Raw genomic sequence first — 17,857 nt, 5'->3', positions numbered from 1 at the left:
ACCGTTGCACATCAGTCACCACACGGGCTTGACAGAGTTAGGCTGTTATCCAGTGGCAAGGGTAAACCAGAATGACTGGAGACCTACTCTGCTGCACGGACCTAATGCGCACACATATTGTAGTGTGGGCAGGCCTGTGCTGCCCCCAGGCCCTCGGCTCTTCTGGGCCCCGTACCCTCATTTGCCACATTACTGTTATTGTTCTGGTTGCCATATTATAAAAAGGATATAAAGGTACTGGAGAGGGTGCAGAGAAGATTTACAAGAATGATACCAGAAATGCGAGGGTATGCATATCAGGAAAGGATGAACAGGCTGGGTCTCTTTTCTCTTGAAAAAAGAAGGCTGAAAGGTGACCTAATAAAGGTGTTTAAAATTATTAAAGGTTTTGATAGAGTGGATACAGAGAGAATGTTTTCACTTGAGCCATCAATATAAGATAGTCACCAAGAAATCCAATAGGGAATTCAGAAGAAAATTCTTTACCCAAAGAGTGGTGAGAATGTGGAACTCGCTATCACAGGGAGTGGTTGAAGCAAATAGTATAGATACATTTAAGGGGAGGCCAGACAAACATATGAGGGAGAAGGGAATAGAGGGTTATGTGGATAGATGTAGATGAGGAACGACAGGAGGAGGCTCGAGTGGAGCATAAATGCCGGCATGGACTGGTTGGGCCGAATGGCCTGTTTCTGTGCCATGTATCCTATGTAATCCTATGAAAGGAAAGGGAGGCGAGAGTTGGTTGGTAGATAAGAGACAACAAGGGCTCAAGGGTGGAATTTATGAGGAGGGTTGATTAGTTTTGAAAGTAGGGAAACAAAGCCAATTCATATGACCTGTTAATAATGTCAGCAAGCAGTTTGCCAAAGAAAGGTAGCTTTATGTTTAGGAATTGGTTGGGCGGAGACAGTTATGGTGAGTTGGAGACAAGTTAAAAAACTTTGCTTTAAAAAATATCCCTTAAGATAAGAGCAGTAACATGGTGCAGCGTGATTAATACAGCTGAAAATGGGTTTATCACAAAAAATAAGCATTTTTAATCACATAGTCAATCCACCATCTGTGATGAACACGATTTTAAATGACTGAAAATGGCTTTAAAAAAATATGCAGAACCATTTGATAGTTATATTGGGTACAGTCGGACCCATTAATAATGTCAGCAAGCAGTGTGCCAAAGAAAGGTAACTTTGTATTTAGGAGTTGGTTGGGCAGAGGCGGTTATGGTGAGTAGGAGATAGGTGTCATGTATTAGATGACTCCAGTGAGGGCTAACCGGGAGAAGCTAGAGTCACATGGAGTAGGAGCTGGTGGAACTGGAAACATGGGAAAGGTCGGGTGAAGGTGAAGGCGGTTGGAAATGGAAAGCTCTGAGGTCCTTACACTTGGCATTGGAGGAGTCAATGGAGGGAGGTAGAGAAAGGTGTCAGAACACATAGTTTGTTATTGAGGAGGCTGCGAAGAGCTTTGGGGCATCTTGAGGATGTGATAAAGCTCAATATTAATGCAGAGTCTTTCTGTTGTAACTGTCTGCACTGTAGGTCAGAAGAAGGTTAATAGAAACTGAAAACACTGGAGAAGCTATAATTGGTATCGTTTCAAACGTGGTTGAAGATTTTACCTGTTGGCTCGGAGTTTCTGGGTTAGAAAGTCTGCAATGACTTTATTATTGACATCGTAGTACTCGATCCAGTAGATGCACAGCTCCCGATATCTGCAGATCAGTTCAAGGACTGTTCGGAACCCTTCAGTCGTGGAAAATCTCTCCATCCCATTGCCTTCCTCCCAGGCATAAATAGTCAGCAGCTCCACTGCATACTTAGCAGGCAGGCGCTCTCCGGCTTCCAGCTCAGATTTCCGTGGCTTAACATACTAAATTGTTGACAAATAGAAATTCACATTTGCCCACATTGAAATTCATTTGCCATAGTTTTGGCATTTATTTACATAGAAACATAGAAACATAGAAAATAGGTGCAGGAGCAGGCCATTCAGCCCTTCTAGCCTGCACCGCCATTCAATGAGTTCATGGCTGAACATGAAACTTCAGTACCCCCTTCCTGCTTTCACGCCATACCCCTTGATCCCCCGAGTAGTAAGGACTTCATCTAACTCCCTTTTGAATATATTTAGTGAATTGGCCTCAACTACTTTCTGTGGTAGAGAATTCCACAGGTTCACCACTCTCTGGGTGAAGAAGTTTCTCCTTATCTCGGTCCTAAATGGCTTACCCCCTATCCTTAGACTGTGACCCCTGGTTCTGGACTTCCCCAACATTGGGAACATTCTTCCTGCATCCAACCTGTCCAAACCCGTCAGAATTTTAAACGTTTCTATGAGGTCCCCTCTCACTCTTCTGAACTCCAGTGAATACAAGCCCAGTTGATCCAGTCTTTCTTGATAGGTCAGTCCCACCATCCCGGGAATCAGTCTGGTGAATCTTCGCTGCACTCCCTTAATAGCAAGAATGTCCTTCCTCAAGTTAGGAGACCAAAACTGTACACAATACTCCAGGTGTGGCCTCACCAAGGCCCTGTACAACTGTAGCAACACCTCCCTGCCCCTGTACTCAAATCCCCTCGCTATGAAGGCCAACATGCCATTTGCTTTCTTAACCGCCTACTGTACCTGCATGCCAACCTTCAATGACTGATGTACCATGACACCCAGGTCTCGTTGCACCTTCCCTTTTCCTAATCTGTCATCATTCAGATAATAGTCTGTCTTTCTGTTTTTACCACCAAAGTGGATAACCTCACATTTATCCACATTATACTTCATCTGCCACGCATTTGCCCACTCACCTAACCTATCCAAGTCACTCTGCAGCCTCATAGCATCCTCCTCGCAGCTCACACTGCCACCCAACTTAGTGTCATCCGCAAATTTGGAGATACTACATTTAATCCCCTCGTCTAAATCATTAATGTACAATGTAAACAGCTGGGGCCCCAGCACAGAACCCTGCGGTACCCCACTAGTCACTGCCTGCCATTCCGAAAAGTACCCATTTACTCCTACTCTTTGCTTCCTGTCTGCCAACCAGTTCTCAATCCACGTCAGCACACTAACATTAATCTCTTTGTAATTCTATGCTTTCATCTACAATGCCTGCAAGGCCGCCTATCCCTTGTGTCATCAACAAATATGGAAATGTTCAACCGTGATGCAGGTTAAAGGATTGAGGCTCCATCTCTGACCTGCACTTCCTTTGAACACAGCTCCCTTTGGCTATGAGGAAGGATTGGAGATGCTGGGTCTTTTTTCTTTGGAACAGAGGAGGCTGAGGGGAGACCTTATTAAGGTGTATAACATTATGAGGGGCCTAGATAGAGTGGATAAGAAGCACCTGTTTCCCTTGGCAGAGGGGTCAACAACCAGTGGGCATAGATTTAAAGTAATTGGGGAGAGGTTTAGAGGAGATATGAGGGGAAATTTCTTCACCCAGAGGGTGGTGGGGGTCTGGAACTCACTGCCTGAAAGGGTGATAGAGGCAGAAACCCTCACCACATTTAAAGAATACTTGGATGTGCACTTAAAGTGTCGTAACCATAGGGCTATGGACCAACAGCTGGGAAGTAGGATTAGGCTGAATAGCTCTTGGTCGGCCGCGCAGACAAGATGGACCGAAATGGCCACTTTCCATGCTGTAAATTTCTATGATTCTATGATTGTATGAACACAGCTGCCCCACAGAGCAAGGCATCAGGAAATGGTCTTTAATATCTTTGAGAATCAGGATCTGGTCTAACATGTATTCAGCCTAAGCCAGAAGATGTACAGGAGCTCTCCCCTTGCTCCAAACTCCTTCCAACAGCTTTGAGTAAAGCCAGATTCTAGCAGAGGAGAAGTAATAACCTTCAGTTATTCCAAATATTGATCCTAATCCTCCCATAGTCCTCCAAGTCATATCAAGTCACTCACCTGTTTGTACCAAAATTTTAGCAAGCGAATCAAGTCTTTGAGTTTTGAAGTATGCCGCTTCACAAATTTTCTCTGAAGCTCAGTAAAGCTAGCAGAAAATTCCCCATTTGGATCTCCATTTTCGCTCACAAAATTGATTAGTTCAAGATGTGCTTCACTTGCATTGTCCATTCCCACTGCAAGATATAAAATAGTTAATGAGCAACAGCTTACTGTGGTTCCAAGTAGTTTCAAAGACAAGTCCTTCGTGAGAGCAGTTCATTTAGCCCATCAATCAAACAGACCATGTATACCTGCATGTTAGTGGATGCTGCCCCATTTATTGAATCTCATGAAAGTTTCCCACATTCCTCTCTGAGCACCACGAGGTATTTCTCTCTCTCTGTCTCTATATATATGACCCGGGAAGTCCCCTCTCCTTCAAGTCCCAATTAGGTGTCTATAGATCTCGTACCATTTCCACAGGTGACCTGGTCCAAAGTATCTGCTAATGCTGCTTTAGATCTGGCTGCGAATATGTGTGTCTGCAAGTAGAGCAACTCATACTCTAGCATAGAAACAGAAAAAGCTGGAAATCTCAGCAGGTCAGCCAGGACAGCAGTGGGTTACCACAGATAGCCTCAGTGTCCATGGGTTGGGAAGGGAAACAAAATGTAGCAGTTTTTGTCTCCTGATCACTACCCAGAAACGCCATCTGGAAAGTGGACCATGATTAGTCATCAGATGAAAACAGTGTATGGTCCCCTACACTCATGGCCAAATAGTCTGTTGACACTGTTGTCTTGGTATGAAAAATGATCAACTGGGAAAATTACCAGAGCACTTTTGGTGGACAAGGAACTGAATCACTTTCTTTAGAAAAGGAAGGTAAAGGTAACAAAATTCAGACATTAAGAACATAAGAAATAGGAAGATCACGGCTAAACATCTACATCAACTCCACTTTCTCGTCCTATCCCCAGATCCCATGATTCTCTTTGTGCCCAATAATCTATTGCTCTCATCTGGAATACACTCATCCTCTGATTACTGGTTAGATTTGCTTTAAGAGTCAGTATCCTAGACTTCCCATCAGTGTAATTTTAATACCAACCTGGGTTACTGCCAGTGTTAAAATAATGTCAATCATAAACCTAGGCTAATATCACTCATTACCTCTCCTGTAATGGGGGTACTGAGGGAATGATCAGCCATAATCTTATTGAGTGGCGGTGCAGGCTCGAAGGGCCGAATGGCCTACTCCTGCACCTATTTTCTATGTTTCTATGTTTCTGTGATGGGTCTCCATGTGTCTGTGACAGGCTATTGCATCTGATACACTCAGAAAGTACATTGTAACATATTCTTCCTTAGCAATAACTAAATATGGAACTCAAATGTTGCATCATCTTAACTAGGAATGGAACATGTGATGGAGCAAAGCAGATAAGGTCCACTCTCTTCCCATCTTTCTTGATAAGTAGCAGAGGCTCAGAGAAGAATTAAAATTAAATTTGAACTTTAATGATAGGTACAAGTGTCTTATAACATTCATATAAATTCTTACTTAATGCATCAAAGGCTGGCAAAACATCAAACGCCACACTGTCCGAACTCTTCTTCTTCGATTTCAGCACGAAGCTCATCGATTTTGATGTGATGTTTGGTATTGCAGGGATATGGAAATCACTGATCTGAAACGCAAGGCTTTGTGAGCACGTTTCCAGTATTTGGCGAATTTCCTCAAGAATTTCCTGCCTGGTGTCTCTCTGCTCCTGGAAACTCTTGAAACAACTGAGGAAGACGACCAGATCCGCATCTGAGCCATTCCTTAAAGCTGTTCCTTTCCCTGATGACCCACCCTGAGGAGAGGAAGAAAAATAGACAATTATTTCTGACTCTTTCTGCTGCTGGTGAATTGACACATTCCAGAAATCCTGTACAAAAAATGACCGTATTGATATTCTTCAGTCTTGAACAACCAATGAGACAATGCAGATTATCTGCATCGTTGTATTATGCCCAGAATTAGCATTGATACAATTTTTGCTACCATTTCCCTTCCTCTTTGCCTGAAGTTGCTGACTCTTGATGGGACACAGTTCCACGAGCACTCTTCATCAATTCCCCTAAGTAACCATCCTTCAAGTATAATCTTAGACTGAAGGCGCCACAAACCAATTTTGCCCTCACTGGACACATGCAGACTTTCCAGCAAAGGTGACTGGAAGGTGAACGGGAGTGGGATCACTAGGCAGAGAGTTGCATTCTTGTGTGGAGTATTATGGTCAATTTTAACACATCATCTACTTTCAAATGAGTGGTGTTACCGTATTTGGGGAATTGGATTAATTTGTTGGATTTACTGCATTAGCCACTGACAGAGCGAGTACCAAGTCAGAATCTGCCAAACAACATGCTGTTTAAGCACGAGAATAAAAATCATGATGCAAATGAGGGCTATTGATACTTGTCATGTGACCATTTTCAAAGTGAACAGGTTCAAATAGGGTGATGCCATGAACTACCACCTATCTGTGGTCTGCTCTCTCCTTCCCTTATACTAGAGTTTATGTGACAGACTCACTATTTCTTCATTGTAGCTGACTGGAGATAGGATGAATGGAGGCAGCATTGGGAGGGGTGGTGGGGGGTGTATTCAGGGAGCAATACTCACATCCTTTCCCAAATTGTGAAGTATATTTGATTGATAAATAACCTGAAATTTGTATTTCAAATAACCTGAAATTTGTATTTCAAATAATACTATGGGCTAGAATCTCCACTTTTGTGGTTATTGTCCAAAAATGGGCAATATTTCCGGCATGGGTGTTAAAAAAGGGTTTTCAGATTGCCGGCTTCTCGCCCATTCTCAAAGCATCTAGTCTCCATTTTTGAAAATAAGTGTTACCGCAGGCGATATAAAATGGGCGGTAGCGTTACATTTTTTTGACCTTCTGCTGTAAAGTGTGGCCATTCTTATCAACGGCATGGCAACATCCGATTTTCATGATTCAGGAGCTCAAGGGTCATCATGACATGCGCAGAAGAGGAGACAGAGAGAGAGGGAGCTCAGAGGGACTGAAGGAGTATCTGGGTGTGGTGTGACTGTTTTGGGAGGAAGGAGGGAGACTTTAGAACTTCACAGCAAGTAGGCAAACAAAAATTAGCTGTTACCAGCCACATATTTACCCGAATTTGGCCTATAATGGAGAGAGAGGAGGAGGCATCACAGCATGCTGTGGAGACTGACACTGAAGAGAGCAGTAAGGTGGGAGAGGAGCACATTGGGGGGCGCAAAAGAACCAGGAGGTTCTCGGACGATGCAAATGCTTCCCACCTGCAGGAGGTCGAGTCACGCCGGGGTGATTTGACACAGGGAGGGCGTGGGAAGCCCACCCCAAAGGCCTACCAGAGGATATGGACCGAGATAGCAGCGGTGGTCTCGTCGGCGACCAACGAGGTGCGTGAGGGCAACCAATGCCGCAAACGATGGAACGACCTTGTGGGATCCACAAGAGTAAGTATTACATTGATTTACATGTACTTATGTATTTATATAATTTGATTTGTAACAGTCATGAGTGACTATCAGCAGGTGTGAGATCTTTTACTTTAACCGGGAATGTTTTACTCAAAGCCTACGGTCACAGTGCACGTCTTTAGGTAAAGAATGATAATTTTCATAATAATGATGAATATATCTGTCGGTTATGTGTTGTATCAGTCTCTGTGACAGTACCTAGTAATGATATCATGCAATGATCTCATGCCATGTCGTCCTGTCACCTTTTACAGAAGAAGCTATCGCCGATGAGGTCCATGCAGAGGCGAACGGGTGGGGGTCCACCAGTGCCCAGCAACATCACTGAGATGGAGGAGCAGGTGCTCACACTCGTGGGGAAGCACCCCCGGACAGCCACAGACGCATCCGCAGACCTAAAGTAATGCCACGTGAGTAAAGCTTACACCATTGCATGATGTAAATTCAATAGATGCCACACCCACTCATATTCGAACAATCATATATGATAGATGATTTCGAAAATTGTCATAGAAATAATGCTGGCCTAATGAAAATCATTGCAATGCAAATGTGTTGATGGTCATGAAATGTGATGTCTGCAATGATTTTGAGAGCAGTGGTGCTTTTGTTGTGCATATATGCTGTGTGTAGCAGTGAACTCACCTTGTAACTCTAGCATCCCCTTCTCCTCTAATAACCTAATTTGTGTTTTGCAGCTTAGCCAGCAGTGTGTCCCAAGGCAAGACCACAGAGGCCAGAAGGTGGGGGAGTGGGACACGACTCTCCGGATGATCCAACATCTGGTGCTGAGGAGGTCCAATTCTCGCCCGTCAATCCGCTGGGTCTATTCTCCACAGATGAGAGCCCGAACTTCGAGGAACCTGCATCGCCACGCTCCAGAAGACATTCCACCTCAAGTGGTCCTCTGGTCATTCCCGCCTCCACTCTGGAAGTACCGGTCCCACCACCTCGCCACAGGGCACCCCATTTGTCCCCAGGACTGCGCCAACCCCGCGGAGGCCTTGTGGACGTGGCAAGTCTGTTCCACGCGTGTCAGATGAGAGCGGAGAGATGGTACATGTGACCAGGAGGACTGTAAACATTGGTGACCAGCTCAGCGAAGCATTGGGGGGGCATATCCCAACAGCTGGCCACCATGACTGAGCACATTTCGCGGATGGCTGAGGCCCTGGATGTCACACTGCTGCCACAGGCCTCCCAGTGGTCTCCAAGCGCGGCACTCCACCCTTAGGCTCCGCACCACCACTGCAAACGACAGATGAGAGCTAGGACCAAGATCCTGTTTCTGCATCAGAGAATGTTGTCCCCTCGGCAACCCCTGCTCCCGTACCCATGCAACCACCGCATCTGCCTTCATCCCCCCCAATGAGGCACCACCTGAGGAGCTCTTCGGCCAGGCGCCGTGGAGCGAGGAGGGGAAGGGGTAGAGGTGGGGAGAAGAAGGGGAGGGGGGAAGGAAAATGAGGTGCATGTCCGCAGGTGATGGCTGTGCTTTATCTCCATCTGGGTGTATGCAATTTGTTGTAATGTATGGGGGCTGGGGACCATCCTCCTGCTTTGCCTTTGTATTCTGTGTTGCTGGACATGTTGAACATTTGATTGATGTCAATGGTAGAAAAAGTGGAGTGTGGGCAGGGGTTGGTTGTTATTGCCTGTGATACTTATGATTGCAGACCAATGTTGAGATAAAATTTTTGCTATTGAACATAACCTTGTTGCGCATTGTCTCAGATAGCTGGACCATTACAGGCTGGTGATTCCTTAACATGAAAGGGTTAAATACAACTTAACTTCAATCAACGTAAACTTTAACTGGCATCAAGGTGATGGGCACCATTGATGTCTGAGCTGCACACACACAGCAGTGTGTCAGTATTGTCACTCACATCAACGCTCTTTCAGGCAAATCGTTCAGATATCAACTCCTCGCGTAAGAGTTTTGCAGCTATGTAGCCACCACGGGCCGTTTCCTATGGTCTGGAGGGAGTCGTGGGCATGGTTGCACAGCCAGCCTGATTGTCTGGCTCTAGGTCAGCGTCCAGCCCCTCATCGTCCTCTTCCTCTCTCTCCCGAGGTGGAGCATCAGTGCCTTCTGGCAATTCTTGGCCCCTCCCGATAGCCAGGTTGTGCAGCTTGGAGCACACGACCACGAATTTAGCTACTTGCTCAGGGTTGTATTGTAGCTCCCCTCCTGAGTAGTCAAGACATCTGAAGTGCTGCTTAAGCACAGTTATTGTTTGGTGGCCCCATTGCATTGAAAGTATAATAGTGATTGATCAGAAGCAATGATTTCCTCACTAAAATACACCGAGAGTAAACCCCCAATAGTCCAGAGTCTGAAAATATGTCTGTTGAGATGTTCACTTCACCTGAGAAGAACTCGAGAGTCAATGCAAACTCCCCCAAAGTTGAAGCAGTCTTTTGAATGAAGCGACATGTGATTTAAAAATGCCAGCCACACCGCTTGCGTTCGTTCAGAACAGTTTCACCTTTTGTGGGCATTTTTTTGGGCGAAGTGGTGAAAGTGACGGTGGCGATCTCCTGGGCGTTAGTTTAGCCAGATGTGCTCTTTACCACAAAAAAAAAGTGGGCGGGCGGTATTATTGAATCTCGGCGTTAATTCCATGTGGAAAGTAGCGCTGGGTGATATTATGGGTGTTCATTTCACCCATTCTGATGATTCCGCCCCAAAAAAGTATGCGGGCGGTAATATATTTTCCCGGCGTTAAACACATGGGTAAATTAACGCTCGGCGATAAGTTTCCTAAAAATGCCCGTCAGTTTCCATTTTGTGCCAAAATGGGCGTTATATGTCATTTCAGCAGCAAAATGGGCGTTAAGTGGGCGTTACGCATGCAAAAAAAGTGGAGGTTCTAGCCCTTTATTGCTTCAGATGAAAAAAAATTAAATACATGCTGGCCCTTTAAGGAAACAAAAGCTGCTGATTTTGAAAGGAGAAGATTTAAAGCACACTGAACTTTGGAGAGATTTGCATCTAAATGTCATTCTGTCAGAGGAGCAGATTTAAAGTGAACTTTGTCTTCATCAGGAGTACCACTAAAGCCGCTGAAACTTTACAACAAGCAGATCAAAAACTTTCTGTCCCTTTAGGCAAAGCATCCCCAATTAATTGGGTGAGATTTTTAGGAAACTTGCGCCATTATAATGGCACATTTACATTGCGTTAAGGCACAGAATTTGCAGGAGATTCCGGCGATGCCAGCCAGTCCCGTTAACCTGGGGGGGGGTACCGGAGGCAGCTGGTGCCCGTGGGTCTGTATCTCACGGCAAGTCTGCACCGTCTGGACAGAAGGAGCTCAGCGCAGAAAACAGGAAAGTTAATGTTTAAAATCAGTAAAAATGAGCAATTACATCAGAAAACACCTCCATTGATAAACAAGGGAAGGTATCTGATATTTTAAATAGTAATTTATTGTAAACACTACTCATTAAGTATTATTCATTACAAATAAAATCGCTTACTTTAACAGCTTTGATTACTTTGATCTCGGGTCGTTTGATAAAACACCGATTCTTCAAAAATTCACAGATCCTGTGCACAGCGTTCCTCACTTCAACGTTAAATGCATCCGGCTCCAGATTAGTTTTAATGAAATCGTCCAACCTCTTGGGTTCAGTTCCGTATAACGCCATCGTCCCAGCTTTCACAGAAGTGAGCTTGGTGTGACAACAGCCTGCTTATAAACCAGCTGCTGACCCCGCCTTCAAATATTCTAAAAATTGTAAGGCACAATTAGAAAAATGTTTCTAACCATGAAATGTCATGTACGTCACTGATTTGCAACCACACCCAGTCCAAAGTTTATAGTTGTAGAATGATCACTTTAGAGATGTCTTCACGTCAACACCAAATCTGTTTCCATTTCCTCGAAACTTGACTCTTTGGTTTCGGTTTCATTTCAGGCCCGGAGGTTGGAGAACAGAGGGAGCGTAGGAGGGCAGCGGGAGGCCCGGAGGTCGGAGGGCAGCGGGATGCCCGGAGATCGGAGAGCAGCGGGAGGCCTGGCGGTCGGCAAGGCCAGGAGGTCGGAAGTGGCGAGAAATGGATGTCGAGGCTCAGGAGCGGGGTCGTGGCCCAGGAGCGGCGCAGCACAGGCCAACGGTGAGGTTGTGAGGCCGCCACTACGTCCTGTGAAACCCAGGGAGAGGGGTCTGCGGAACGGAGAAAGGAGGACAGTCGGTGTTATCTATATAAACCTGTAAATATCTTCTTTAATCACCAGAGGTCTCATCCCCAGAAGTCCCAAGGGATCACACAATCCCTTGGGAGCACCTGTACATAAGGAGGCCTCACAGGCTGGAGAGGCACTCTGGAGACCTGTAATAAAGGACTACGGTCACACATTACTTTGAGCTTGCAGTATCTGGTCAGATTCTTTATTCAAGACATAACAACTGGCAACGAGATACAGACGACGAACCCCACCACAATAATGCAGAGAACCGTAGGCATCCTGGAGAAATTTTCGGAGGGAAATGATTGGGAAACCTTTGTGGATCGACTCGACCAATACTTCGTGGCCAACGAGCTGGAAGGAGAAGCGAACGCTGCCAAACGAAGAGCGAGCCTCCTCACCATTTGCGGGGCACCAACGTATGGCCTCATGAAAAATCTGCTCGCTCCAGCGAAACCCACAGAGAAGTCATATGATGATTTGTGCACACTGGTCTGGGCGCATCTAAACCCTCAGGAAAGCGTTCTGATGGTAAGGTACCGGTTCTACACATACACGAGGTCTGAAGGCCAGGAAGTGGATAGCTACGTTGCCGAGCTAAGATGCCTTGCAGGACATTGCGAATTTGAAGGACACTTGGAGCACATGCTCGGGGACTTCTTTGTACTTGGCATTGGCCATGAAGTAATACTTCACAAACTTTTGACTGGAGAGACCCCAACCTTGAGTAAAGCCACCAGTGATAATACCAAACAAATCTCTCTGCACATGAGTGCTGCTGCAAGTACTGTGAACCAAGTAATGTTGTTTTCGAATTGAAGGGCAGGACTCACACACCTGCAGCTGCACGTCCGCAGATGTCTCAGAGTCCACCACAAGGGTGGTGAATGCTAGGCCATCAACACCTTGTTGGCGCTGCAGAGGTGATCATTGTTTCCAGTCATGCCACTTCAAAGGATATGTTTGCAAGGGCTGTGGAACAATGGGACACCTCCAACGTTTGTGCAGGCGAGCTGCAAACCCTGCTAATCCTGCAAACCACCATGTTGCAGAGGAGGACAGATCCACGGTGGATCACGACAAACCAGAGTCTCAGATTGAGGAGGCAGAGGTATATGGGTGCACATAGTTACCACAACGTGTCCCCTGATAATGCTGAAGGTTGAATTAAATGTACTCCCGGTGTCAATGGAGTTGGACATGGGCGCGAGCCAGTCCATAATGAGCAAAAAGACTTTCAATAAATTGTGGTGCAGCAAGGCCTCGAGGCCAGTCCTGACTCCCATTCATACTAAACTGAGAACGTATACAAAGGAACTGATTCCCGTAATCAGCAGTACTATCGTAAAGGTCTCCTACGATGGAGAGGTGCACAATTTACCACTCTGGGTGGTACCGGGCGATGGCCCCACACTGTTCGGCAGGAGCTGGCTGGGAAAGATACGCTGGAACTGGGACAACGTCCGAACGCTCTCGTCCGTCGACGACACTTCATGTGCACAGGTCCTAAACATGTTCCCCTCGCTGTTCGAACCGGGCATCGGGAAGTTCCAAGGAGGAAAAGTGCAGATCCACCTAATTCCGGGGGCGCGACCAATCCATCACAAGGCGAGAGCGGTACCGTACATGATGAGAGAGAGGGTGGAGATCGAACTGGACCGGCTGCAACAAGAGGGCATCATTTCGCCGATGAATTCAACGAGTAGGCCAGTCCAATTGTTCCAGCCCTCAAGGAAGACGGCACCGTCAGAATCTGTGGTGACTACAAAATAACTATCAATCGTTTCTCCCTGCAGGATCAATACCCACTACCAAAGGCAGACGACCTATTTGCGACGCTGGCGGGAGAAAAAACGTTCACGAAGCTGGAATTGACGGCGGCCTACATGACGCAGGAGCTGGAGGAATCATCAAAGGGCCTAACCTGCATCAACACGCACAAAGGTCTCTTCATTTACAACAGATGCCCGCTTGGGATTCGATCAGCCGTGGCGATATTCCAGAGGAACATGGAAAGCTTGCTGAAGTCGGTCCCACGCACCGTGGTCTTCCAGGATGACATCTTGGTTATAGGTCGGGACACCTTCGAGCACCTGCAGAACGTGGAGGAGGTTCTTAGTCGGCTTAATCGTATGGGGCTCAGGTTAAAATGCTCGAAGTGCGTTTTCCTGGCACCTGAAGTGGGGTTCCTGGTGAGAAAAATCACGGTGGACGTCATCAGGCCCACCGATTCGAAGACGGAGGCAATCAAGAATGCACTGAGACCACAGAGCGTGACGGAGCTGCGGTCGTTTCTAGGACTCCTGAACTACTTTGGTAACTTCTTACCGGGTCTTAGCACATTGTTAGAACCCCTGCACTCTTTACTGCGTAAAAGAGATGAATGGATATGGGGTAAAAGCCAAGAAAATGCTTTGAGAAAGCTAGGAAACTTATGCTCAAACAAATTGTGTTGTATGATCCATGTAAGCATTTGGTACTAGCATGTGATGCATCGTCATACGGTGTCGGGTGTGTATTGCAACAAGCTAATGAATCTGGGAAATTGCAACCGGTTGCTTATGCATCCAGAAGTCTGTCGAAGGCTGAGAGGGCATACAGCATGATCGAAAAAGGAGCATTAGCGTGTGTTTATGGGGGCAAAGAAAATGCATCAATATCTGTTTGGGCTCAAATTTGAATTGGAAACCGACCATAAGCCACTTATATCCCTCTTTTCTGAAAGTAAGGGGATAAATACAAATGCATCGGCCCGCATTCAGAGATGGCTGCTCACGTTGTCCGCATACAACCACGCCATCCGCCACAGGCCAGGCACAGAAAACTGTGCCGATGCTCTCAGTCGGCTGCCATTGCCCACCACAGGGCTGGAGATGGCACAGACCACAGATTTAGTTATGGTTGTTGTGTATGGATAAAGAGTCAGACTGAACACAGTGAGCTCAAAGTAAAGTGTGAACTTAGTCTTTTATTGCAGGTCTTCAGAGTGCCTCTCCAACCTGTGAAGCCTCCTTAAATACCTGTGCTCCCAAGCGATTATGGGATCCCTTGGGACTCCAGGGGATGAGCCCTCTGGTGGCTGTACAGAGTAACTACAAGCCCACATATATAACAATGGTAATGGAAGCATTCGAGAGTGAGCAATCACCTGTTACTGCCCGACAGATTAGAACCTGGACGAGCCAGGACCCCTTACTGTCCTTAGTAATAAACTGTGTGCTCCACGGGAGTTGGTCTAGTGTCCCATTAGAGATGCAGGAAGAAATAAAGCCGTACCATGGCGCAGAGATGAAATGTCCATACAGGCAGACTGCCTCCTATGGGGTAATTGGGTAGTAGTGCCAAAAAAGGGCAAGGACACTTTCATTCATTATCATAGGCAGTTCCTAGACTTGCTTCCACGCCAAAAAGGGATGAGTTCACAGGTATTTCATTAGTGACCTCCACAGTACCCACCCAGGCATTGTAATGATGAAAGCGATAGCCAGATCCCACGTGTGGTGGCCCGGTATCGATGCAGACTTAGAGTCTTGCGTGCACAAATGTAACACATGTTCACAGTTAAGCAATGCACCCAGGGAGGCGTCACTATGTTGATGGTCCTGGCCCTCCAAACCGAGGTCCAGGGTCCATGTCGACTATGCAGGCCCGTTCTTGGGAAAAATGGATTGAATGTGAGATAATGTCGGCAAGCACGTCCGCTGCCACCATTGAAAGCCTGCGGGCCACGTTTGCCACGCACGGCCTGCCTGATTTCCTTGTGAGTGAGAATCGGCAGTACTTCACCAGTGCCGAGTTCACGAGTTCATGACCCACAATGGGATCAAACATGTCAAATCTGCCCCGTTTAAACCAGCGTCCAATGGACAGGCAGAGTGAGCAGTGCAAACAATCAAGCAGAGCTTGAAGAGGGTAACTGAAGGCTCACTGCAGACTCACCTATCCCGAGTCCTACTTAGTTACTGCACAAGACCCCACTCGCTCACTGGGGTTCCCCCCACTGAACTGCTCATGAAAAGGGCACTTAAGACAAGGCTCTTGTTAGTCGACCCTGATCTACACGAACAGGTAGAGAGCAGGCGGTTTCAACAGAATACATATCATGATCGCGCAAATGTGTCACGCGAAATCGAGATTAATGATCCTGTATTTGTGTTGAACTATGGACAAGGCCCCAAGTGGCATCCCGGCACTGTCGGGACCAAAGAGGGGAGTAGGGTGTTTCTGGTCAAACTTTCAAATGGATTCACCTGCAGAAAACACTTGGACCAAACCAAACTCAGATTCACGGACTATCCAGAACAACCCACAATAGACTCTTAACTTTTTCAACCCCCCCAACACACACAAGTGGCAACCGACCCAGCGGTTGACCACGAAGCAGAACCCATCACCTGCAGCAGCCCAGCAGGACTCACCACACCCAGCAGCCCTGCAAGGCCAGCTGCGCAGCAGCCCACCAAAACCAGCATTTGCACAGAGACAATCAACCAGGGAAAGGAAGTTCCCAGATCGACTCACATTGTAAATAGTTACACTATTGACTTTGTGGGAAGGGGGGGGGGGGGGGAGTGTTGTTATATATGTAAATCTGTAAATACCTTGTTTAACTAACTACCAGAGAGCTCATCCTCTGGAGTCCCAAGCAATCCCACAATCATGTACATAAGGAGGCCTCACAGGCTGGACAGGCACTCTGGAGACCTGTAATAAAGGACTACGGTCACACATTACTTTGAGCTTACAGTATCTGGTCAGATTCTTTATTCAAGACATAACAGTAGGAGTATGTGTGTTTGTATGTTCTAGGCCCATACAGTGGAGCCTGGTCTCCAGTCGGCTTGGACGCCCTTGCCACTGGACCAAAGACCTTGCTCCGTCAAACCCGTGTGGTAGCTGGTGTGCAACAGTCACCCCAAGTTAAACAAACTCACACACAGACATCTTCCACACTTCATGGACAACCCCTCCCCCACCCCCCACCAGTTCCTCACTAACTGAGGCTTGATGCTAAAGGTCAGCAGGATCATGATTTTCAACAGTTTGTCAGATTGTACTCGAAAGATACAGAAACTGGTGCATTCACTCTCTGTATACAGTTAAGACGATCACCTTTACTGAAAATCAATAAAGTCTGTTCCGTATACTCCACTATGAAGTCTCGTGCTTACTCGAAACGTGTTGTGAACCAGGGGAGAAAGGAGGATGCTCAACAGGAGGTGCGGCATTGTGGGACGGGTGTGCTGCCATTTGTGGGGATAGCGGGGGGCAAGGGGCGGGTTGGCACTTGGGGTGGGGGCCTCGCCAGAACACTAATGGTGGGGTGATCAGCGGCCTGGGGAACAGTGCTAAGGCATAGCTGGCCAGAAGTTTCCAATATTGATTAGTTATATGGGCATCGCTTGCAGGCCACAAACCTTGTAATCCTAACTTGGTGCAGCAAAGCAGCATGGGAAAAATAGAAGCTCGGGTCCAGAGTGGCAGCCAAAATTCCCATGTGAATAGACACTGAGGGAATTGAGAGTGAGGAACTTAAAGTAATTAAGATCAATAGAGAAAAAGTACATGAGAAACTAATGGGCCTAAAACCTAACAAATCCCCTGGAGCTGATGGTCTGTAGCCTAGGGTTCTAAAAGAGATGGCTGCCGAGATATTGGATGCATTGGTTGTGAACTTCCAAAATTACCGAGATGCTAGAATAGCCCCAGCGCTTTGGAAAGTAGCAAATGTAACACCGCTATTCAAGAAAGGAGGGAAAGAAAAAACAGAGAACCACAGGCCTGACATCAGTTGTCTGGAAAATGCTGGAATCCATTATTAAGGAACTGTTAACAGGACACTGACAAAATCACAATAGGCCAAAAATTGTGGTCTGAGGCTTCCTTCGTACGAATGCCTCTGATTTGAAAAAAATCTATGAAAATACCTGTTGGTCCCGGAGGAAGGTAGGATTCTGGTCTGAGGCCTTCATTTGCTGCGCAGCGTCCGGGAACCTGTCCTTCATGTACGGATGCATCAGCTGGAATCATGTGGGCCGGGATCACCAATCACTATCTAGTATTCTCATTGATAAAAATGGGAACTCTGTACGGGCTCCCATTACCATCAATGAGAATAAGCCCCTAAAACACCGAAACACAGCACAAGAGGGATAGTTTGCCTTTGTCACAGACAGAAAGGATGTAATTTGTGACATTGATGAGAGCC

At 46.6% G+C, this 17,857-nt stretch overlaps 1 protein-coding gene across 1 annotated transcript in view; it reads right to left on the bottom strand.

The window, feature by feature from the left end:
• Nucleotides 1-11,606, bottom strand: part of LOC139269253 (2'-5'-oligoadenylate synthase 2-like) — a 58,003-nt gene extending 46,397 nt beyond the window's left edge. The window contains exons 1-4 of the mRNA XM_070888340.1: nucleotides 10,937-11,606; nucleotides 5,474-5,768; nucleotides 3,928-4,103; nucleotides 1,625-1,875 (exon numbers count right to left, since the gene is read on the bottom strand). Of these exons, the coding sequence (XP_070744441.1) occupies nucleotides 1,625-1,875; nucleotides 3,928-4,103; nucleotides 5,474-5,768; nucleotides 10,937-11,107 (893 nt within the window). The 5' untranslated portion in view covers nucleotides 11,108-11,606. The remainder of the gene's footprint in view (nucleotides 1-1,624; nucleotides 1,876-3,927; nucleotides 4,104-5,473; nucleotides 5,769-10,936) is intronic.
• Nucleotides 11,607-17,857: the final 6,251 nt, after the last annotated feature.

Source organism: Pristiophorus japonicus, chromosome 8, assembly GCF_044704955.1.
Source record: "Pristiophorus japonicus isolate sPriJap1 chromosome 8, sPriJap1.hap1, whole genome shotgun sequence".
NCBI lineage: Eukaryota > Metazoa > Chordata > Chondrichthyes > Pristiophoridae > Pristiophorus > Pristiophorus japonicus.
Note: the sequence above shows the minus strand (reverse complement) of the source record. Positions and strands in the feature narration are given on the sequence as shown.